Source organism: Hippoglossus hippoglossus, chromosome 7 (genome assembly GCF_009819705.1).
Source record: "Hippoglossus hippoglossus isolate fHipHip1 chromosome 7, fHipHip1.pri, whole genome shotgun sequence".
NCBI classification, from domain to species: Eukaryota; Metazoa; Chordata; class Actinopteri; order Pleuronectiformes; family Pleuronectidae; genus Hippoglossus; species Hippoglossus hippoglossus.
Window position 1 is genome coordinate 10,698,254 of NC_047157.1, and position 15,045 is coordinate 10,713,298.

Below are 15,045 nucleotides of genomic sequence, written 5' to 3' on the forward strand. Positions count from 1 at the left end.
CACAAAATGGCAACATTCGTATCTGGGATATTTTGCCAGAATTTTACAGAACACTCTGTTGCAACCATAGACTTTATATAGAGATGAAGTCGCTTTGGAGTGAAAGTGTTGTCACGACAGTCTGGCTGCAAATGTCTTATCAAAGTACCTTTCTACGTTTGAGTGAGTTTTGTCACTGGTTTGTTTATTGCACAGGTCTGGATTGTACTGAAAGGTGAAGATTTATTTTTCAATAAAGATTTGAAATTTATTCAAAAAATGTTTTTATATTCAGTTTATTGTAATACCTTACTGAATCATCTGAATCATTTATTTATTATAGAATAAAAACCGAAAGGGACAGAAACATAAATCTTCTCTACCACATCCAGAAAACACACTCAGGTCTTTCTGTTGCTCACCGAGTAACTTTGAAGATCCTGAGCAGGCGTACACAGCGGAAAACAGAGATGCCCAAAGGAGACATGATGGCCACCTCCACCAGGATGGTCTCTACGATGCCTCCGCACACCACGAAACAGTCAAAGCGGTTAAACAGGGACACGAAGTACGCCTGCAGCCCCAGACTGTACATCTTCACCAGCATCTCCATGGTGAACATCGCCAGGAGAACCTTGTTGGCTATGTCTGGCCAGGACAGGAGAGTCAGACAAGCTGTTTACAGTATCATCAAACACAAAGAAAACTGACCTAAACACATGATTAACAATCACAACAGTAGAACAGAAACAGAATAAAAATAGATACCCTGTACTGCAGTCAGCCAGTCGGGCTGGTTGTAGTGCTCAGAGGCGATCGTGAGAGTGTTGAGGAACACCAAGATGATGACCAGCCAATAAAACGTCACTGATTTCACAGCCACACGACACTTTCTGCGGCAAAACCGGTTCCACCGCCGCCACTGACGACTGACAGACAAACAGCTGCACTTTAGGATCAATTGTCAGGACAAGTGCGAGCAGGTTCAGAAGAGTTTATTTCCCAAATGAGATATTATTGTATGAGTTAATGGAAAAACTCTCGAACATGTTTTGGAATGAAATCTCCTGACTTAAAAGGTTTTATTTCTCCCATATGCATTTAACATATGGTGAAATGACATGACAGCACAACATCACAATGAATCAAATGAAACAAAAACGGATTAGAACGAAGCCTGAAAGTAGAGTTTTAGGTGCAAAGAGAGAAAAACACAATGATGGAACTGTGGTGAGATCAGGACAAAGACTGTCACGAGTGTGTCACATATAAAACATGATACATGGTGGATAAATGTCAAAATACAAAAGTGGACATGAACACAGATGGAGACGTTTGAGATCAGAGCTTTCAGCATTGAAATATGAAGTCAACATCAGCCATGCAAACATCAGCCATGCAAGATGAGTTGAATGAAATAAAAAATGCATCAGGCCAAGGTACTAACCTGCACTTTGACTTAGTAATTTTTTGACTGAGGAGAATAAAACATGAAGCAACTTTTAATAAAAGGAAACAACATGTGCAGCTTTGCATTCTGGGTTTGAGTTAGATGTACGATTTGTATAAAAAGCCACTGTGTCATTTATCTGGTGAAAATGTCCTTGAAACACTCAGTGAACCTCATTTCTATTGGCTCATTGTAAGTGACTGGACTGTCAAACAGATATAATATGTCACACTCACCACAGTGGCCCACAACACGGTGATTTGTCCTCCTCTCCATTGTGATGGTCTGTGTTCACCGACTCCGTCTCACTCGTGGGCATGCTCGCTATGGTATCACACATACACACACACAAAAGTGAGATAACAAAGAAGTACAGGGCAAAGGGAACAGGTCTCATCAATAAGTCACATGATGACCGAGTGACACACATGCATTTTTGGTTTGGCTTGGCTATGGTGTGACAAAATTGTATTTTTCTCTTACGTCTTATTAATGCTGATCAAACCTTTGATTGAAAGTACAACAACTAGGCCAGTTTTCATGACCAATCAATACACGATGAAGTCATATTTTCACATCTTAGCTGTTGATTGTAAGTTGATTGAAAGACTTTTTCACTTTTGGCCGAGACAAACCACCAGAAAATAAAAACAAAAGCTGAAAATGGAGGGCATGTTAGTGTGATCCCCCCGCCTCTCAAACTTTGCCATCATTTAAGAGGAAACTCAGCCAGGTTTCTCCTTAAATCCAAGATGTTTTAGTTCTCAAACACAGAGACTGACAGTATTCATTTGCAGAACAGATGTGAAATCTGTTTTGTTTTATGACACAAAAAGATGAATTGGCATAGATGAAGTCACAGTGAGTGCAAGCTGCCAGACCTGAGTCAAATTAGATTGTACAATTTGTACATTCGTTTTATCAATGACTAGCCTATCAAAATAAAAAATATTGTTACCCAGATTAAATATTTCAATTGCGACACATATTTAGTGAAAATATAATCCTTTCAGAGCTGATGGCATCATCCAGTTAAATTATTTGATCAAACTATTTGGTCCAAGTCTGTATGTTGAGCAAGTATAACTTACACAGTGAGAAGGTTACAGCATACAGTATATTGGAAATCATATATACTGTACATACAGGAAATATGACAAATGAGAGAAATTCAAAATGATCATGAGTGGATGAAGGAACCAAGAGATTGTGACAGTTCTGTTTATCTTTATTCACCAAAATATAAATTTTACTCAATTAATCTACGATGAACTGGAAAGATTCATTTTAGCTAAATGTATTTTATACATTTCAGACTTTGCCAGGATGTAAAGTTTAAACAGGAACTAAAACTAAACTCAATGCAAAATTTTAAACATCTGGTTAAAGTACAGCATGTCATATATCCCAAGACATCAGATGGAAACTTCTCTTTTTTAAATGTATTATTATTATTTATTGAAAATTAGGGTATTTGATACGGTGCTTACCAATTAATGTGTATGAACAGTAGTGTGTCGTATTGATAATAATTTTAATTCAGTCTTTCTCTTGTATAAAAGTAAACTTTTCATGTTTTCATATATACTAAAACCAGTAATGTAAATTTGTTTAAAAAGGTATTTGATATTATATCCTTACACACTGAAGGTGCAACATGTGTACGTGTATGATTACTATGATAAACCATGTTGAAGATGAACCTCTCTTGTGTGGGTGGTATCAGAGTTATTCTCTCTCAGAATAAAAGCATTATTTCCCATAAATGGGCACTTCTCCAGACAAAGACGACAACGCTGCTCAGTGAAATCCTCCACGGTTACATTTGCATTTCTTGTCTTGCTTTCTACAAAGAGTTGATTCATTTCACAAGCAGTAAGGCATCTTTTGTTGGTTTCCTTTTTAGCTGAGAACAATTCAGTGTCATGAGATGAATTTTGTTATGATAAAGATGATAGGGATCAGTTCAACAAAGGGCATGCGAATACAAAAGCACAAACAAAAGCATAGGTGGAGCACATGTACGCAGAAAGACACCCTGCAGGACGAGGATGAACTGTCTGCCAGAACACACATTTACCCTGTGTCTCTGTGGACTGGGTGAACCAGCCAAACTTCCCTTTCTTCTTCTCAGTGAGGTCAGCCAGCGTGACCCCTTGGTGTTACCAACATGCAGTTCACACAGCCAGACAGCAGAGGAAGCAGTGAGTCAGTACACAGCAGAACAAGAGAGAAAGAGAGGAATGTACAACAAGAGACAGCAGCAGTACAAACCACTGACACAGCTACCATGTCTACACCAAGCAGAGCAACTAAACAAGTGTCCAGGACGGACAGTGACATCATCTGCCTGTACCTGACTGAATCAATACATTGAGTAACCTGTTCTTCCTAAGTAAAACGTATCTGTATTATTTGCTTCTGTGACTGGCAAGTTACACGAAAGAGAAAGTTGAGACATTACAGTTTAACAGTAAAACTAGCTTTTAAGTATTTGCAATAATTTGTACATACATTTGCTTGAAGTATATGATAGCATTATGTAAAAGCAGTTTTTAATAATATACTGTGCAAATAGGAAAAAGCCAAAGATGTGACTAAAGTAGTTTTAATCAGTCTCGTCCTTACACTGCCCATCAGAATGCACTGGTTGTCAAATGTCATGCTTAGAACTGTAAATCTGGTGCTTTAAATAAAGTAATTCTCAGTTCAAGTTCAGTGTTGCTCGAGCTACATCCAGTTTTGGACAGAGTAACTATGTAATACGATGATGGACTGGGAGGGACCAGCAAAAAACAAGGCTCCAGTAAGAAAGCAGACAATAGAAGGAAGGCAGAGAAGAGAACAACTGTTGGCGACAAGGGAAGAAGAACTGGGAAACAAAAGGAAGATAAAGGAGGAATAGGGAAGAAAACTAATGTTAGCAGAAATCTACAGATTTTTTTGATTTTTTACAAGGCACACAGACACTGCAGGAATCAAGGAAAGACAGTTAGTATGTTGTTTGGGTGTGTCGTCTACAACAATGACAGCAGAAGTCGAAAGCACGGAAACTAATGGAGGACAAAGAAAACAGACAGGCGCAGAAGCACTGACCACACTGGTTTTAAGGCACTGTATTAAGACGATAGGCAAGGCTGCCATCAAACATCACTGTGGGCCAAACTGAGGAACTGGGTCACAAACTTTTAAAAGGCGCAGTTGGTTTCAGGTGGTTTACACCCACATTTCATACGATTCAAACTTTATCATATGCATTCTGTCCACAAACTCTATTTCCTTATTTGAATAAATTATAAATGTAAATAAATATAATACATTTAATAGATATAACCATGAATTTAAATTACTATAAAATATAAAAGATTCTAGAGAACATGCATATTCTACAGACACTCTGACCTTCTAGTAAAATAACAGCGCTGAGCCACCGTGTCACCCTTTATATTAGAAAAGAAATAATGAGTAAAGAAAAGGGTGAGAAATATAAAAAGGAACTATATAGTAACAACAAAGCACGACCCTGTTCCCTTACCACCTAAATATTTCCATGGCATGAAATCTGATACAAAAACAAGGTACAGCCTAAAAACTTTGTCGCAGTCAAAAAACAACGACCAAGCATTTTGGTTCTTATCACAGGGCTTCTGTTTTTAAATAAATTTCATCTTGCAGGTGCTTCTAATTTTTCATGTCACTCAGTATTAACTACTTCTTGAATGGGACTTGAAGGTCAGAGTGTGATGGGATCCTCACATCAATGCACACCTAACTAATCTAAACACAGCCATCCAGCCTTTCATCTGATAAGTATGTTTTAAGAGTATATTTCCACCTTTGCTTTATTTCCAAAACATGCATCATTTAATATGGGTAAATGAAGATTATTTTTATTATCCTTGGTAATCCGTTGATTGTTTACTAAAATAAAATGTGTGAACTGTCCAGAGTTCCATCTGTTACTGCAGAGTCCAGTTACCTCATAAAAACGTAACAACTAAACAGCAGATGAACTTTCTTCATGGTCCAAGCCTCAGATCAGGAAATGTGAGAAAGGACTTCATTTAACAAAAGTTTATGAAGTGAAAATTCTTCTCTGTGAGTGATGATCTGGAAATAAATATTTTGTCTCAGTTCAAACAAAGGGCTAAAAGATAAAGTGATGAAGACATCAAGTAGACGTGGAAGAAGTGGCCAAATGGAAAGGAAGAGACAAAGAAGAAAAAGGCCATTACGAAACTAGAATTACCGCAGTGCCAACTCGGTAATTCTCCACTAACCAGTCGAGTTTCCGTGTGTACTGATCGAAAGCTGAAGAAATTCCCAGTCTGTGTTATATATATTACTTTCAAGAGGCTAAAAACATGTTTCTGAGGCCACCGTGACCTTGACCTTTGACCACCAAAGTCTAATCAGGTCATCCATGAGTCAAATTTAATTCCTGACCTTGACGTTTGACCTTCAGGCACCAAAAATGATTGAGCTCATCTTTAAGTCCAAGCGAACGTTTGTACCAAATTTTAAAATATTCCCTCAAGCTGATCTTAAGACATCATGTTTAAGAAAAATATAAACATACTTGTGTGAGGCCACCACGACCTTAGCCTTTGACCTTTGGCTACAACAAAATCCAAGTTCAAGTGAATGTTTGTGCCAAATCTGAAAAAATTCCCTTAAGGCATTCCGGGGATGTCGCATTCACAAGGGAAAAAATGTGCTTTGTGACAGTGATCTTGACCTTTGACCTTGGACCACCAAATTCTATTCAGGTCAACCTTGAGTCAAGTGAATATTTGTACCAAATTTGAAGACATTCCCTCAATAGACAACCCTTCGGCCGCCTGTCTGTCACTGGCGTGAAGGCAAAAACAGGTCAGCTTCAATGTGTAGAGTTTGTTTGTCTATTTTCCAGTTTGTTTCCTTGATCCTATAAAAAAGTTAAGTTTTGTCAACATTTTGTGACAGTAAATGACGGACACATATTTACTAAATGTTTAATGTATCTCTGTAAGGTTGATGCTGTCCTTATGTAGTGAATATCAAATGAGATCATCATATAAACTCATTGTAACCATACAGGAGATCAGTGTAACTTAGGAAAAAAGCTGTGTATTACTTTATAACGTTTTAATGTATTTTTTAACAGTCCCACAGCTGAGCCAGGGTAATTTTCTTCACAACATATTTAAGGCAAAGTATAAGTGAGATAATGTGTTAGAACAGCAGGTGGGTGAGTAATTGTTTGCCCTCATCATCTCCCTCTGTTCACTCAGATAAAGCAAAAAAGTTAAGACTTGGAAACACAGAGTTCTGTCTGTATTCTTCATTTCCCTGCTTTAGACAAGAATAGTGATAACTCACGGTTACGCTTGCCCTCCTCGTCTCCTTCTTCCTCGTTCTCAGGGTCGATGTCCTCGGCCTGGGTAATCCAGTCCAGGTAGCCCTTTAGGTCTTCCTCCAACTGCTGCTTCTCACGGAGCTTTTGGAAGTCTCCCCGAGCCTTGGCCTTCTCTCGCTCTTTGGAAAACTCTCTGGACATGGCAGAGCATAATAACATTCAAACCTGCATCACATAATACTGTACAGGATCAGGACAGGTGCTTTTCCCCCCAGAAATCATTATATATATATATATATATATATATATATATTCTTATATTTGAAGAATTAAAACCATTTCAAATAATGTTTCAAAACATATTCTTAGTCTTTGTACAACTTGTGAAGTCATATGTCATAAACATCAGTTCCAGAAATGGAAAAAAGGACAACCCAAAACAAAGTACACACACTACCTACCCGCTTAACACACCCAGGACCAAGTTGAGGACAAAGAAGGATCCAAAGATGACCAGACTGACAAAGTAAACCCAAGGCAGCTCAAAGCCCATTGCATCATTCATCTACATGGGAACACGAACAGAGAAAGAGAAAAGAGGAAAACATATAATCCTGGTTTATACATAGTATGTATAATATTTCCTTTTTAAAAATGTATGCGTTACATATGCAAAAAATGTTCATAAACGTATCTCAGTGAACTGCACTGTTTTAAACTAGTAAACCCACAGAAACACAAGAGGAGACCCATCGATAAAATTACAGGAAAGAAAAGGAACTTAACATTCACTTAACACTCCATAGGAGGCCATCCATAGAAGAAGATCAGTGTATCTGAGAAGGATTGTGATGCCTGGTGTTGAAGTTGCTCTCGTAATAGTGAGTGGCTAACGGGCTGAGATGATAGTATACTTTTCACAGTGTTTTCCAGTAAAACCACCTGCCATTTAAATCCTCACCAGCCACTTTATTACTGTTATTAGTGATGAACTCTGATAATGATAATGACAATACTTTTTGTATTGATTTTGATTTCACTGTTACTATTGTGCTTTAAGCAGTTTGGATCAACAATGTTGTGTTTGTAGTGCTATATAAATAAAGTTGAAGTCGAAGTTCTTCCAAATATTTGCAGTGCACTGTAATGTGGTTCTCCACTTCACAGTCACAGAGGCTCGAGTGAACATTCACCATACACAAATGCAACGTCTTTATGTATTTGTACTTGTTTTTACACATCTTTTTTCACTCAAGGGGAACGCGACTCAAGCACTGGATTACAAAAAATGAATGGCAGCTCAAAGCCGTTCTTCAGCTGTGGAGATCCACTGTCCACTCTTAGCTGTGGCCACTGGAGGGACCCATGTGGGAGATTAGTAATGAGTGACAGGAAATATTAGAAAATTAGATATATATTAGAAATGTGGGATGTAGCCAAAGACCACACCACAAAGCTAGAGTGCCATTTAATAGTTTGGAGGAGATAATGGAGTTTGTGAATTTATAACCTCACATCTGGGTTTTTACAAACTCTCTCACTTGGTCTAATATTCACAGAGATGACACAAATTCTCACAAAAACAAAAGCACAAAATGCTGCCACCCACCCTGCAGCGACCAATTGATTTCTGCAGGAAAGGTCAAAGGTCAGATTGAATTAATCTATTCCGTCTCCATCTACATTCTTTTATTTTTTGAGTGTCCTTCCTTTGACACTTTGAAAACAGCATTAGCATGGTATCGCCATGGCAACACATACATGCATTAGAAAGTAAAGGGTGTGTGAGGAGGAGAGAGAGCGAGAAAGAGGGAGAGAGGTTCATTATTTCATATAAGAGGGTCTCTGTCAATAAAAGGACGTGGGTGGATTGTGATTAAAACTGAGTTTAGCGTCAATGCTGAGTGTTTTGGTTGATGAAAAGCTGTTGGTGATTTTCACAAATGAGAAGCAAAGGGTTTTGAAAGGCGTTTGTGATGATTGTGTCCAGCTAATGTCACTTATTTCCAGACAATTCAATGACTAAGAATACTACCATCCTTTAACTGAATGTATTTTAGATCAGATATTAATTTGTGATGCCAATATAACAGCTGACATCATCTAATTTGATTAAACATTTAAATTGCCTTTCTAGCAAATATGTGACGATAGTTTTTATCTGTAATCCTGTTTTTTTTAAGATTCCTTAGAAGGTTCTGTCGAAATCCCAAAATTCAAAAAGTGAGACACAGAGTAGATTCATAAACAAATGTGGTGCCACATATGCGCTTCATTAGAGTCATTTTGGAGATTACCCAGTAGAGAACATCAGTCCAGCCCTCCATGGTGATGCACTGGAACACGGTGAGCATGGCAAACAAAAAATTGTCGAAGTTGGTGATGCCGTTGTTGGGGCCCTGCCAGCCCTCTCTGCAAACTGTACCGTTGAACATGCAGTGACGGCCGTGCCCTGATACCGCACATGGCGTGGGCTCTTCTTCGGAGAGGACACCTGTGTGTGTGTGTGTGTGTGTGTATGTGTGTGTGTGTGTGTGTGTGTGTGTGTGTGTGTGTGTGTGGGGGGGAGAGAGATAGAGATAGACAAATAAATCATTCAAATCTGTTAATGATAAAATCAAACTGAAAATTGAAACGGGATTAAACCAACTGAGGCTTATATCACCATGTTTTGAAACTAGAACCCGACCAATATATCGGTTGGCCCATAAATTCACAGATATAACAGTATCTGCGTTTATGTTTGCCAATACACGCCGATATGATGCAGAAAATAATAAATGTATGGTTAAACTCTAAGGGGTTCATAAGGGTTCGATAAGAACATCTTAGAAATCATTAACAATGTTTATTTATATATATAAATATTGGTATTGGAAATGTTTTCTCTCTCCCTAATATTGGTATCAGCCCCCACAAATCCATCCTCAATTCGCCCATCATATAAAGGCTGAGGAAGATGTCTTGATTCTTTTGTAGGTCAACAAACACATTTGCATAATATGAGAGTCTTCCTAATGTCTTAGCATCTTGACATTAGTTGTCCATCTATAGTTCTTTCAGTGCAGGATTGTACTGGTGAACATCTGTCTTCAGAGACTCCACCTGCCAGATTAGGTCTTTGACTGATGCTGAGTGTGCATCTGACTGTTACAGCCTTCCATTTCAAAAAAACACTTTTCTTAAATCTCACCTTAAAAGAAAACCCTTCTTTTACATTTTCCTTATTACTTTACAGCTTCTCTCTACGTGAGCTATAAAGAACAGATTTCCACAGCGGCTAGTTGAGAAACCACTCAACACCAGTGTTGCTCTATCATTCCAAGGCCATTTCATACTGAGAGTGCTGCTTCTGTGTTCTGACCACAACACCGTTTTTCTCATCCTAAAGTACCTTCGGAGATTGAAGGGCATTAAACGAAAGAAAGAATGAAGGGATATGAGAGCACTATGGAGAAAGAAAATTGCAATTCATTTTTTGCAAGACTGTGCCATTATTAACCTTTCCTCATAATTTCTTCTCTTTTCCTTTAATCCCATTTTCCAACGATCCTATTTTCTGCTGGTTTTGAAATGATAATAGCGAGTTCCAGCATTTAAGCTGCCTCACAACATGGAGATCAGCTTTCCATACAGGGTATTGGAATACAGTTGGCTAGGTCATACTTTGTTACTGGATGTTCTGTCACCATGCCGTCATTACATAAGTGATGCAGACATTTATGGAACAAGCTCACATGAAACCACACCCACTCACAAATGTACATGCACATGGTAAATGCATTGTAGACGAGCCAACAACATGTCAGACTTTCCATCAGACTCAGTCCCTTCTCTAACAGAACAGGCACAAGGAAAGGGGGATCAAAAGCAGCTTCCATCTCCCTCTGACAGAACCTTATGAGTTAAGTCTACAATGCTTATCCTGACTTTAACAGACAAACAGATCAAAAGAGATCAAAGCGAGAAAGAGAGAGATAGGACAGGGTTATGTGTACAGTACATGACAGAGAGTGACACACGCTGTATAGCCCACCTATCCCTGTTTGCCATGATAGAACAGAGCTCTGTTCTATCATGGCTATCTGTCAATCAATTTATTCTTACTTCTTGAATGATTCTTTCATGTTGGAAGCAATGCTGGAGTAAAGGTCAAGCATGTTAACATAACAGCCAGATATTAGTCATTAAATCCCACCATCTGTTGTTCTGTCCCATTTTCAGCAGCTTGTTGCCATTCATACAATGTACAAGGAACATGTGTCCATTCATCCTGAGGGATTAAATACTGTAGGCTATTAATCTTAAACTGTGATGTATATATCGGTTGACACTGTGCTGTAGGTTGGTTGTGGAATTGGTTTAACTAGAATTACCACCCTGTGGTTGCATGCCTCCACCAACCAGTGCAGTTTCTGTGTCTAATGTCCATATACACTTTTGTCCATACTAATATGAGGTCACTATGACCTTTGATCTTTGAGTCCAAGTGACAAGTGGTCAAAATTTGAGAGAATTCCTGAAAAGCAGACTTGAGATACCACATTCAAAAGGCCAAAACAGAGTCCAATTTAATGTTTGTACCCAATTTTCAGAAATTCCCTGAAGGCATTCTTGAGATATCGTGTTTACAAAATGTGACGGATGTACATGCAGATGTACAGACAACCCGAAAACATAATTCCTCTGGCCAATGGCTGTTGCCATAGCAATCATAGGCCTAGAAGTGACTCTAGTCTATTCACTATCAGGCATGAGTATGAAATAAAAGGACTATCTTAGCACCACCTTACCTGTTTGTATCACATAGCATGTGGCATGCATTTTGCCGATGAAGAGTTCCAGGCCAATGATGGCGTAGATTATGATGACGAAGAGGACGAGCAGAGCGATGTGAAGCAGGGGAACCATGGCTTTAATGATGGAGTTTAAAACCACCTGTAAACCTGCAAATATACACATAAGCCAAGGTCAGCACATAAACATGTTATTATACTCAGGTTTAACAAACAAACATCCCATTATCTACACAGCCTCATGATACCACTGAGCACCACTGAACAGGCTTGAATGCCAACAAACCCGGCTGCTGTGGACAACAAAGACAAATGGTAAACTAGAATAGAAATTTTTAATGTGAGTTCAACTTCATCTTTTACAGAGGTCCTTTCCTTGCTGAAAGTGGTGAATGATCTGTCGCTATGGCAACTCAAAGAATGCAGACACATTAGGGCAACTTCATGTAAGGCCAGATGTGAACTGAAAACAGAAACTGTGAAGGAAGCAGTATCTCCTGGGAAATAAATGAACTGATCATAACAGTAGGGACGACACAGATGCTTTCCTTAAGTAATACATAACATTTCAGTTTATATAATATAGTATGATATAATCAATTAAAGATATATAACAGAGGTAACAATAGAGTGACATAATGTACAATAGCGAGTAGTGACATGTGACCTGGCTTGAAAATTGGCTCAAATACTGTAGTTTAAGGCTTAAAAACAGCTCTGCGTTAACTCACTGGGAACTCCAGAGACAAGGCGAAGGGGTCGAAGCACGCGGAAGGCCCGGAGGGCCTTGACGTCAAAACCCCCAGGTTTGCCTCCAGACTGTCCACCAGAGTCAGCGTCTTTGGTTATCATCTCCAGAACAACACTGAACAACCTGGAGAGCAAGAGAGTAAAAAAAGAGCGGTGATGTAGATGCCATCGCCGATGCAAAAAAAGATGAAAGCGTAAGAGACAAAACACAGAGAGCAAAGCCACAAATCCTCTTTGTAGTTTTGCATGCACCTGTGTGTGCAAGTGTTTGCTTATATACATGGTTTATGTGTGTGTGTCATTTATGTCTGTGCATATTTACCTTTAGCTTTATACAACTCATCACAGTTTACATCCCGCAGGAGCCAGGTGGTCTACTGATAAACCATCACAATTAACAAGGCCTTGCGTGTGTCTGTGTGTGTGTGTGTGTGTGTGTGTGTGTGTGTGTGTGTGTGTGTGTGTGTGTGTGTGTGTGTGTGTGTGTGTGTGTGTGTGTGTGTGTGTGTGTGTGTGTGTGTGTGTGTGTGTGTGAAATGACAAGTTGATTTTCTGTGGTGTTGACACATATGATAGAAAGCCAAATGTTGAATTAAGACGTTGGTGCGATGCATATATGTGTGTGTACACAAGCAACTGTATGAGTGTGTATATAAAGTTTAAGCCTAGCTGTCAAGAATAATCTCATTGTTTGTCTAAGTGTGTATTTGCATCTTTGATTGTGTGAGTTTGTACATACATACAGCTACCTATGAAGGTACTTACCCCACAATGACAATGACAAAGTCCAGCATGTTCCAGCCGTTTCTGACATAGGAGTTTTGGTGCATGACCAGGCCGTAGGCAATAATCTTCAGAAATGTCTCTATAGTGAAAATGATGAGGAAGGCATACTCTACTGTTTCCTGCATGGAGAGAAAGGAGGAACGGAAGGAAGAATTGTAGGGAGAGAGAGAAGGAGAAAATAAAATAGAGGAAAGTTATATTAAGCCAAATAATGTGCATGTTACAGACAGGCTAAATAATGAAGACATATTCAATGGTTAGCACAAATGGCACAACAATTAATTTCTTTTTTGTCAAAGTCTGCATTAAAGTATCCTTGATTTGACTTCCACAGCCTAATGACTCTAACTGCTAACTTAAAATCAGGTCCTAACAAAGCAACACATAATACAATCATCCAAATCAATTATCAAACTATCACTAGGAAATGCAGTATAAAAGAAAATACTTTCAGGGCCAAACCTGTTCAGCCATACTGTATGTCCTGTTGCATCATCAGTGTGTTTCCATGGTAACAATGTGTCTGATGATGGAAGCAATTCCTTGAATTTGGACGTTTCCTCAGACACATCTATTTATTGTGATAACACATTGTTTCACTTTCTCAGCTCCACTTTCTTTCTCTCGCACAAGAACACCAATCACTCTCCTACATATCTCACTTCTTTCTGTCTCTCCCACACACAAACTCTCTCTCTCTCTCTCTCTCTCTCTCTCTCTCTCTCTCTCTCTCTCTCTCTCTCTCTCTCTCTCTCTCTCTCTCTCTCTCTCTCTCTCTCTCTCTCTCTCTCTCTCTCTCTCTCTCTCTCTCTCTCTCTCTCTCTCTCTCTCTACGACTACCTCATTGCAAAAGGTAAGTGGGCCGGCAGGTTTTAGGGCACATTAGGTTAAGCACATCTCTTGATGGTTTAAAGGACTTAAACAGACAAAGCGAACTTGGAGAGCACGCACAAAGATTCACACAAACACATTCGTGCTCACAGGAAGTCGCTGAAGACAACAGTAACACGCACACTCAGACGTCACACCCACACACCCGGGCAGAGAGACCCACAGAAATACACACACACACACTCACTAACCACATTTCTGAAAAGAAGCAAGACAGCTTGACACAGGGATTATTGACGCTCCTAGAAATGGTAAACTAGATACAGCCACTGTAAGAGCACTGATTTCTGATTTAATAACATCAAAGTTAGAACCAATGTTGCAATATTTTTTCTTATTAATGCCAACTATTTTTCAGCGCAGCCGTCTACTTTATATTTTGCGATCTATTTTCCTTTCAGGCAGCCACTGGCTTTCATTTAAGTCCCCCTGCTATTCAAAGGAGGATTTTGCTTATTGTTACTTCACTTGGATGTTTGGCCTTGGCTGAGCAGATTGACGTATCTGCACTAGAACCCTGTTTTCACATTTATCTGCTGGAAGGGGAGAGTTTGTCTCCACTCGTAGCAGATATTGACATGAGAGAGTTTGCAGGACCATTTGTCTAATGTGCAGCTCACACATCATGGTCTGTAAACCTGAAACCTCCGATGCAAACACAACGTTCACAGACAATTTACTTTTCAGTGACGCAGGAAGATCTTTTGTCGAGCCATTCTTTTCAAAACTTAAAATGACAAAAAATATTCATATAAAAATGTTCATAGATTCTTGATTTTTAAATGAGTGTAATTTTAAGACTATTGTAATACTTTATGTGGAAACCCCATTTCTTATAGAAATTACAAGAAAGAGAGTGTTTTTATAAGGAAACTAATATCTGTAAAGAAATCAATAATCACATTGTGTTGAGTTTTGTAATCCATCACAAGGAAAAACTGAGTTTATAAAAAACATTGTTCTAGCTACAATTTGTCTATTGGTGTCGGTAATGTTGTTTTAGCCTGAACTGTGTTGCCTCAATCTAACATTAACAAATATCACTCAGCACAGCA

General features: G+C 38.9%; 1 protein-coding gene across 5 annotated transcripts in view; it reads right to left on the reverse strand.

Annotated features, from left to right (window-relative positions):
* The window catches only part of cacna1db (calcium channel, voltage-dependent, L type, alpha 1D subunit, b), a 69,705-nt gene that overhangs the window by 28,518 nt on the left and 26,142 nt on the right, over positions 1–15,045 (reverse strand). For all 5 annotated transcript variants that reach the window (XM_034591358.1, XM_034591357.1, XM_034591355.1 and 2 more), the window contains exons 4-14: positions 13,079–13,218; positions 12,295–12,437; positions 11,561–11,713; positions 9,065–9,261; positions 7,229–7,332; positions 6,791–6,960; positions 3,510–3,584; positions 1,666–1,753; positions 1,427–1,453; positions 748–908; positions 402–627 (exon numbers count right to left, since the gene is read on the reverse strand). In XM_034591358.1, the coding sequence (XP_034447249.1) occupies positions 402–627; positions 748–908; positions 1,427–1,453; positions 1,666–1,753; positions 3,510–3,584; positions 6,791–6,960; positions 7,229–7,332; positions 9,065–9,261; positions 11,561–11,713; positions 12,295–12,437; positions 13,079–13,218 (1,484 nt within the window). The remainder of the gene's footprint in view (positions 1–401; positions 628–747; positions 909–1,426; positions 1,454–1,665; positions 1,754–3,509; positions 3,585–6,790; positions 6,961–7,228; positions 7,333–9,064; positions 9,262–11,560; positions 11,714–12,294; positions 12,438–13,078; positions 13,219–15,045) is intronic.